General features: G+C 36.1%; 1 protein-coding gene across 1 annotated transcript in view; it reads left to right on the top strand.

Moving 5' to 3' along the window:
- The window catches only part of Vps35 (VPS35, retromer complex component), a 32265-nt gene that overhangs the window by 16651 nt on the left and 5836 nt on the right, over positions 1 to 9778 (top strand). The window contains exons 7-13 of the mRNA XM_012516171.2: positions 376 to 459; positions 803 to 912; positions 3295 to 3391; positions 3481 to 3629; positions 5317 to 5524; positions 5926 to 6081; positions 8258 to 8380. Of these exons, the coding sequence (XP_012371625.2) occupies positions 376 to 459; positions 803 to 912; positions 3295 to 3391; positions 3481 to 3629; positions 5317 to 5524; positions 5926 to 6081; positions 8258 to 8380 (927 nt within the window). The remainder of the gene's footprint in view (positions 1 to 375; positions 460 to 802; positions 913 to 3294; positions 3392 to 3480; positions 3630 to 5316; positions 5525 to 5925; positions 6082 to 8257; positions 8381 to 9778) is intronic.

Below are 9778 nucleotides of genomic sequence, written 5' to 3' on the forward strand. Positions count from 1 at the left end.
GCATTGTTACTCTCCTAAAATCTTGTTTTGAGATTTTGTACCACTGTTTTCATTTTTTTTTCTTTCTTTAAAATAAAAATAACTGATGTCAATTAAAAAAAAAAAAAAACCAGACAGTGGAGAACGAGAGGCTGTATCCAATAAATTTATTTTCAGAAACAGAAGGCTAGGCTAACAAAAGCTTCCTTTTAGATGAACTTTATATTCAATAGAAACCCAAAATTTTTTGTGCTTTTTAAAATTCAAAAATAATTGTAAAAATAATCAAATGTGTACTTGATTTTAAAGTTAGTTCAATCTGTTGTTAGAGGTATAGCTCAGAATTTTGAAAACGATCTTTTAACCATAACATGTTTTTCTTGGCTCTTTTATTAGATTGTTTTAACTGGCATATTGGAACAGGTTGTGAATTGTAGGGATGCTTTGGCTCAGGAGTATCTCATGGAGTGTATTATTCAGGTAGGTGACAGCATTTATTTTATCTCTTAAAAGACATGTAATTTTAGGGAGATAGCTCAGTAGAATAAGTACTTGCAGGGTCCTGAGTTCAGTCCCCGGTACTACCAAAAAAAAAAAAAACAAAAAAACAAAAAAAAACATGTAATTTTGTTCGTCCTCTTAGCTTTATAGATGTACTTTGAATGGAGTATTTTTCTCTGGACTGTATTTAAAGAGGTTTTAAAAATTATATAGTTGAGTATAGCTGTATAAGATTAAATTTTATTTTCCATGAATGCCATACATGAGTTCAGGATATTATCTGAGATACACTTATTTGTATCAATCATTATTCTATTTTTAGGTTTTTCCTGATGAATTCCACCTCCAGACTTTGAATCCTTTTCTTCGGGCCTGTGCTGAGTTACACCAAAATGTAAACGTGAAAAATATAATCATTGCTTTAATTGATAGGTAAGACCTTCCAACATTGGAGGACAGATGTTCTAACACAGGAATAATGAATTTAAAAATTTTCATGAGTTACTTCTGTTATATCATTATATGAATTTTAATGTAATGAATTCTATAAATAATTTAGCTCTGTTACTATAAGTATCTAGTAGGTGTTTGTCTCATTTAGGCATGAAAGAGGTTTAACTTTAATTGTGAAAGAGGCATGAAGATGAGTAGTATTTTTATTTATTTAATTGACATGTAGACATTGCTGTGCAGATCCATCATTTAAATCCTACAAGCGCAAATATCACTGAAGAACAGTGACTTTTCACTATGATGTAAGTTACTTTCAATGGGGGCTGACTTGATTTAGTTTCCCTCATTAAGTAACCATAAGATACAGATTATTAAGGATGTCCAAATAGGAACCCAGTGCTGAGAAGCGCTCGCTGTCTTGGGTTGTTCACAGTAGCATGCCGGCATCGTCCAGGGCATTCTTTCATCTTCCATTTTCCTCTTCTGTTTGGCCTAAGTTAGTTCTGCTGAGCCAGTTTCTCTTGTCACTTTTCACTTTTACTTTTTCAAGTAAACTTTGCCACTGCTAAAGAACAAAGAAGGGGCCTGGGAGATGGCTCAGTAGAATAAGTGCTTCCCTGGCAAGCACAAGGGCCTGAGTTCAATCCCTGGTTCTGCCACAAAAAAAAAGAACAAAGAATATTCAAGTATCTGGGTATGATCATGCACATCTATAGTCACAGATCTTGGGAGACTGAGGCAGGAGGATAGAAAATTCAGGGATGGTCTGGGCTTATCAAGACCCCTGTCTTGAAAGAACTGAGGAAGTCTAGTTCAATGGTAGATGCTCCCTCCCCCATAAAAAAAGTTCAAGTAATCATTTTTTAACCGGTTTTTTTAAAAATTACCACATTTTTAGTCAGTATCCTTTAACTTTTATTTCTCTTTTGCCATTGGTCTTGACTGATTAAAACTATAAAGCATCATCTTTTTTAATGGTTGTGATGAGTAACTACTTGGTAAGCATGCTACATGCTAGTAGTGATATATGATAATAGTAATAGCAATATCTATCTACTGCATTATGTATATCCTGATGATGACAGTACATATAATTATGAACTGGGAAACAAGATTTTGTCTTACTCTCTTTATCTTTGCAACAAAATACCTGACACCCTCCACTTAAAGGCAGAGGAGCTTATTTTGGCTCATGATATTAGTCCATAGTTGACAGACTTCAAGGGAGCAAGGAATGGCAGCAGGGCCTGGGCAGAGAGAGCTGCTCACATCATGGTGGCCAGGAAGCTGAGAGAAGTAAGGGAGTCAGCTCTTTATGGGTTGTGAACCTGTGACCCATTTCTGGGCCCCATAATCTGTCCTGACACCAAGGCACTATAGCACCCCATCATCCAGTCACTGCCAAAAGCCTCTGGATACCTGCAGCCATGGGGACATTCCAAGTGTAAACCATAACAAATACCTTTTTTTGTTTATTTCATAACTTTAATTATTATTTTTAAAGTCTGAGAATTTATGAAGCAGAATTCTCCAAACTATGTTTTACCCTGTATGCAGCAAAAGTTACATGCTAGCTGGACACATTGGTACATGCCTGCTATCTTAGAACTTTGGTGGCTGAGGCAGGAAAATCCCAAAAGCCTTGCCTCAACTTGGCAATTTAATAGTGTAGTGAGATTTTATCTCAAAATAGGGTAGGTAGGAGATAAAACTTAGTGACTGAAAAGGCCCTGGGTTCAATCCTCAGTACCACTCCCCCCCAAAAAAAAGTTATGTGCTTATTGATATCAGTCTTAAAGAAAGCTAGTAATCTAAATATTTTGTGTAGGATATAATGTCATCTAACTAACTCAACTAGTAGTGCTTCCTCTCTGTGTAACAAAATGTAGAGTTGTGACCCTGACATGTAGTAGCAGAACAGACATGATGACATGATTTTTACTTATTTGAAATATAGGAAATAAAAGTTAACTTACTCCTTTTGGAGTAAGTTATGTTTCAAACTTTTCAAATCTTAAAATAATCTTTTTCCTTCTATCTTTTAAAGATTATCTAAATCATGGCAGTTGGATACATTTATGACTTTATGCATTTCTATCCATATCTATTTGATTAGGCTTTAGAAGGATTGGGAAAATCAGCCTTTTGAAACTGTTTTGTATGGTACGAAGTAAGGTGATAAAATAAGGTGTCACTAACAAAACTGGTTAAAAATTAAGGGAATGATCAGTCTATTCCTTCCTAATGTTTTAGGAGAAATATGCTAGTAGAAAATACAGAAAAACAATAGGAATAAAATGTCTTATGTGATCCCACACTAAGATTTCTACCTTTTAAAATTCAGGCTGTTTTCTTTTTCAGATTAGCTTTATTTGCTCATCGTGAAGATGGACCCGGGATCCCAGCAGATATTAAACTTTTTGATATATTTTCACAGCAGGTGGCTACGGTGATACAGGTTTGTGTGGCTTTTCTGTGTTCCCAAAACTTTAAAACATCTCTGCTGGTAGATACTTTTATAATTACATAATTTTCTAAACATTCCAGTCTAGGCAAGACATGCCCTCAGAGGATGTTGTATCTTTACAAGTCTCTCTCATTAATCTCACCATGAAATGTTACCCTGATCGGGTGGACTATGTTGACAAAGTTCTAGAAACAACAGTGGAGATATTCAATAAGCTCAACCTTGAACAGTAAGTCATATTTTTGTAAAAATCTTTATAATAAAGTACTCTCTGATCCCATGTTTTTTTGGTCAGCTGCTGTTTGAAATGTCAGCATTTGCTGGGTGTGGCAACACATACTTGTAATCTTGAGAGACTGAGGCATGAAGAGGTCTGTGAGTTCAAGGCCAGCCTGGGCTACATAATAAGACCTCGTTTCAAGAAAAAGAAAAAAAGAAATGTCAGCATTTGTCTTGTTTTAAACATTTGTTTTACTTGTCATGAATAGTAGTAATTGGGGCAGAAGGTTGAAACCAGTTACTTAGTTCTGTACATTGATCAGACTATAACACTGTCAGACCACAGGCAGTCTTCAGGGACCTGTATCTCCATATTGGACCTGTTTCCCTATGTGGTTGAGTTTTTCAGCTATTAGGAAAACTTCATGTCAAGCAACATTTTTCTAAGAAGTAGTTTCTTGATGGTGAATAAATTATAGAAAATTGGGACTATATTTATATTTACAATATAGCAATTAAATTGACTTAAATATTTTCCTGTTTTGAGCTTTGAAAAATAAAATACTGTTTACTTAAAGTGTTGTGGCCATTGTATCCCACACCTGTAGTGCTCTGTAATAGGCAGTTTTGATCATGTTCTCTTTCCCAGCAACTCCCTTTTGTGAAATTGTTTCAAGCTAGGTCCTTCTCTTCCCTAAATTATTCTTAATTTCTCCTAATGTAATCTTTTCTTCTTCCCATCTCCCATTTCAGGAAATTTCTTCTTTTCTTTTACCTGTTTTTATCAACCTTTTTCTTTTGATCATTTGTTCCCTCCTCCCCTTTTTTTGGTAGAGGGAGAGGACAAAAAAACAAGGCACATCTTGAATAAGTTATGCAAAACACATGTATGTGTTCCTCCATCAAGTGAGTTTTCAAGGAAAAGTAGACAAAATAATTAAAAATGCTAAGTGCCAAAGCACAGAGTGTTTCTACAAGATGGTACCTTAATCTCAACCTGGGTTTGGTCTTTTCAGATTTTTTTTTTTTTTTTGTCTGCTGTGTAGTTCAGGCTGGCCCTAAGCTCACTTTGTAGCCCAGGCTGGAACAAACTCACAGTGATCCTCCTGCCTCTGTCTCCTGTGTGCTAGGATTACAGACATGTACACGCAGCTCAACCTGTTTTTCTTTAGTCACCATTATTTGATGTAGAAGAAATTATTTATTTTTCCATTCTGTGATTTTGCATAGGTTTTTACGCATTTTCAACATGAGTTGGTGGCACACATCTATACACTCAGCACTCAGGAGGCTGAGGCAGGAGAATTGTCACAAGTTCAAAGCCAACTTAGTGAATTGAAGGCCAGCATGAACTGTGTAGCAAGACCTGTTTCAGGGAAAAAACCTTTCAACATGTATGGCTCTCCTGGGGTCCAAACTTAAAATAGTTTCCTTAGAAGTTGTCAAATTCTAGATAGTCATCTTAAGTCTAGCCATATAACCTATATATGAATTAGTAGAGTGATATATTTTATATCAGCACAACAATAGTAGTGTGTTTAGACTTTTTAATCCGAGAGGAAATCATTAGCGTATTTGGGGGTACTGTGATTCACTTGACCCATTTCTTTTAATTTATAAATGAAACTTTATGAAATAAGTGGTTTTTATAAAAAATTAATTTTATTCATGAAGGATTACTGTTTTTCCTTTTGTAGTATTGCTACCAGTAGTGCAGTTTCAAAGGAACTCACCAGACTTTTGAAGATACCTGTTGACACATACAACAATATTTTGACAGTCTTGAAATTAAAACATTTCCACCCGCTCTTTGAATATTTTGACTACGAGTCCAGAAAGAGTATGAGTTGTTATGTGCTTAGTAATGTTCTGGATTATAATACAGAAATTGTCTCTCAAGACCAGGTAAGAATACCAGTAAGCTCTTAGTGAAAAAGACAGTATAGTTATAATTTTAGACCTTTACATCAAGACATAAGAGTAATTTAATACTAAAGAAAAACTGAGTGCCTTGTTCATAATATAAACTAGAATATTGCAGATATATACAGAAGAATATTGCATACCACCTATTCCACCAGAAAGATTATAACTAGTATTAACATTTGGTGCATCTCTTTCCAGACTCTGTGTGTGTGTGTGTGTGTGTGTGTGTGTGTGTGTGTGTGTGTGTGTAGACATACAAATATTGAGTTGCTTAACAAAAGCATAAAATTACTTTGTAGCTCAAAACTGGAAACACCTTTGACAATGGCTCTGTATGCTGTTGGTTTCACTCTAATGAGTTTCTTGTGTCCTGTTTACAGGTGGATTCCATAATGAACTTGGTGTCTACGTTGATTCAGGATCAGCCGGATCAACCTGTAGAAGACCCTGATCCAGAAGACTTTGCTGATGAGCAGAGCCTTGTGGGCCGATTCATTCATCTTCTTCGATCTGAGGACCCTGATCAGCAGTACTTGGTATGAGCTAGGTCTTAACCATAAATTCTTCATCAGCTCCTGATTTTTAAAATCTATTTTTAAATCTACTTTTTAAATAAATTTAAAATTTATTTTAACTTTTGAGACAGGCTCCTGTTAAGGTATCTGTGCTGACTTTGAATTTGCAGTCTTCCTGCCTCAGCCTCCCAAGGTGCTAGGATTACAGATCTGCACCACCATGTGTAGCACTCTAGTTTCTTTAGGAGACTTGAGAATTACAGAGCAGCTGTGTCCCATAATTATTCTATGTTCATGTTCTTTAACTCTGTTTTGCTTTTAGGAATGTTTAGTTGCTCATCATAATAAACTTGAAATTCAGGAAACAATCCTTATATTCAGTTTTGTTTTTCTAAGGTTTGCAAATGTTTGTATTTGCTTGTCACATTGAAAATGTGCGAAGGACTTTTAAAAATTCATTTGCCTTTTCCTTAACCTTTGCTTCCTGGTACAGAACAACCAGGTGAAGTTACTGGTTTTTGTTTGTTTTTTTGAAAGACTGGTCCTCAGTTAATCATTCTGAAATAAATAAAACATGTTGACTGAGTAGGGGTGTTGGCAACTGATAGTGGGTAATTATTTCAATGAAAGGTAACCTAGATGGCTGCCTAATTATTGCTTGAGGAAAGTAATTTATCACTGGATGCATAAGGCAGTTAGATTGCTATAGTGCAAAAATCTTTCTTTTAAGGATGAGTCCTGATTGTCTCCTTCTATCAACCTTGTTATAGTTGACATTCTTGTGTGATAACTGATGTGAAGAGGTGGCTTTCTGCTTGTAGTTGATAGTCTTTGACTTGGCTTAGTGGCATTCTGTGCACAGGGCTACTGTGACCTATGCACTGTGTGATCTGTACAGACTGTCTGGATTGTTCAGGTATTTTAAGTGATTTTATGTTTTTGTGTAAGATTGTGTGTTTTCTTTCCTATTGCATAGCAAATGTAGTAGTAGGAAGTATGCCTTTCACAAGGCCAAGTGGTTTTACCTACATGTACAGCCTTTTAAGTTTATCTTTGGCTCAAATTGCCCCAAGGGGAATGCATTCTTTTATCCACCTATCATATCAGAAATAGTTAACAAAACCCATGTGCAAATCACACACTGCTTTGTATTTAAATTTCATGAATTTTGTATTCTTTGGTTTTCTAATATAGAAGCCATAATTTCCTGAGCACATGTATATGCCAATTATGGCTAGCACTCTACATGTCTCATGTGATTATCCAAACAGTCCTAAGAGGATGCCACCCCATTTTTCAAATGAATCTTGTAGTTAAGAGTGGTTAACTTGAGCTGAGGAGATAGCTCAGCAGTCTAAGTGCCTGCTTGGCAAGAGCAAGGACCTTAGGTTCAGTCCCTGATAGTGCATGCCATGCTGGCCCCAGGACCCTGAGCGTGCTGTGCCGGCCCCGAAACTGGGTGTGGTGGCACACACCTGTAATCCCAGTGCTAGGAAGACTGAAACAAAAGGATCACTACAAGTCTGAGCTGTGTAGCAAGGCCCTGCACTCAGTAAATAAATAATTTTTTTAAAAAAGATTGGTTCGGGGCCCAGGGAGATGGCTCAGTAGGATAAGCGCTTGACTGGCAAACACAAGGATCTGAGTTCAATCCCTGGTTCCGCCAAAAAAAAAAAAAAGATTGTTTCATTCATCCAGGGTCACACAAGTATTAAGTATTAGAGTTAGTTGTTTGCAATGTTGGGATCAAACTGAGGGTCTGGTGCATGCTGGGCAGGTGATCTACCATCAGACCTCATCCTGAGCTGTTTGGTGTCTTTAGAGTCTGCATTATTTGTCAACACAGTATACTCGTATGGAAATTTATTTAAATCTACTGTATCTCTGATTCTGTTAGCTGCCTTTTTCAGGTTAGCTAGCCTCCCCAAACCTTAGGCCTCTCCATTTGTGAAATGGGGTTAAGTGTTTGTTTCTAGGGTGATTATGACAACTCAGGGAGACAAGAAATATGTAAAGTGCCTGTCACCACGAGGCCTGGTACATTGAATGTATTCAGAAAATGGTGGTAATTATGATGGTTTGAGCCCCTATTTAATTTTATCAATGTTTAATTCTAAGTATTAGAAAATATTTTTTCCAATGTTTATTTCTTAACCTAATATGGAAAGTTTTTTGGTTTGTTTTTTTGTTTCATCAGATCTTAAACACAGCACGGAAGCATTTTGGAGCTGGTGGAAATCAGCGGATTCGCTTCACACTCCCACCCTTGGTATTTGCAGCTTACCAGCTGGCTTTTCGATACAAAGAGAATTCTAAAGTGGTGGGTTTACTATTTTATTTTCCTTTTTCTCACTGTGTATGTTTAGTTTTGTATCATAGAAAATTTTACACATATAAATTTGGGCAGTTGTGTAATAAAATTCTGTTTCTGGAGACTCTTAATATATGCTTACCCATCCTTCTAAGTGTTTCTAATAGTGATGTTAGTAGGTCACGTACTAGCTAAAGTATCATGTATAACCACTTAGAAATTAAAGCATAAAATAATTTGAATTTACGTCTAAATTTTTTCATAGGTGTTAATTGAAGTTAATTTTGCCTGATGAAAGGCTTAGTGTTGCACAATCATTTCTTTCTAAAAGCATGTAAATAAATACTATGAGTCTTTACAGTTTATAAGCTCATTTTTTTCTCAAAATCATGGTTTAAATCTTTGAAGGTGTAGTTTTGAAGAAAATATCTTACTCTCATGTACCTAAAAAGCCAAGGGTTAAGAAATAAATAAACTAAACCTAGCTGGGCTTGGTAGCACCCAACTGTAATTACAGTACTTAGGATGAAGCAGGAAGACTTCTGTGAGTTTGAGTCCACAAAGGCCACTGTGAACACAGTGAGATGCCGTTTGAGAAAAAAAAAAAAAAAAAGATAATAAAAAAGAAATAACTCAGTAAACTTATTTTTTTTAATAAGTATAAATTTGCCAACTTTATCGATAGGATCAAGATTTGTAGCTATATGAGAAGATCTTAAACAAATCAGTCAATTGCATAAGTAAATATCCACTAATAGCACAATTTTACACTAATGAGGGACAATCTAAAAGTGATGACAAGGGGCTGGGGAGATGGCTCGGTAGGATAAGCGCTTGACTGGCAAACGTAAGGATCTGAGTTCAATCCCTGGTTCCGAAAAAAAAAAAAGTGATGACAAGAAATATAGAAAAAATAGAAAAATAAGAGAATAAAATTAGAGGAACTCTGAAGGAGAATTACCCAACCATCAGTAAAGATGGTCCCAGGGGGCTACAGACTCTCCTTGGGGGAAAAAAGATACCAGAGAGCCAGATTCCCAGTATGCTTATGGAAAGGGACTGTCCTTTCAAGAGTAGCCACCTTCCATTTCTTTCTCCCTTCCTACAAGCTGAATCGGTCCATTTGAATGGCAAGTACTGTGTTAAAATTGACTCCGGTATTAAATTTCTAATAAATAGAGAAAAATATTTAGTAGAACTACCAGCATGAAAACTGCTTTTTTGGCCAATTTTTATTAAAACAGGTTCTCATTCTCTTTTCCAGCACTTCATAGAAAAATGTCTATGACTGTAACATTAAAAATAGTCTGTTAGGGGCCGGGGAGATGGCTCAGTGGAATAAGCACTTCCCTGGCAAGCGCAAGGGCCTGAGTTCAATCCCTGGTTCCGCCAAAAAAAAAAAAAAAA

This window comes from Octodon degus, unplaced genomic scaffold, assembly GCF_000260255.1.
Source record: "Octodon degus isolate 3935 unplaced genomic scaffold, OctDeg1.0 scaffold00093, whole genome shotgun sequence".
NCBI classification, from domain to species: domain Eukaryota; kingdom Metazoa; phylum Chordata; class Mammalia; order Rodentia; family Octodontidae; genus Octodon; species Octodon degus.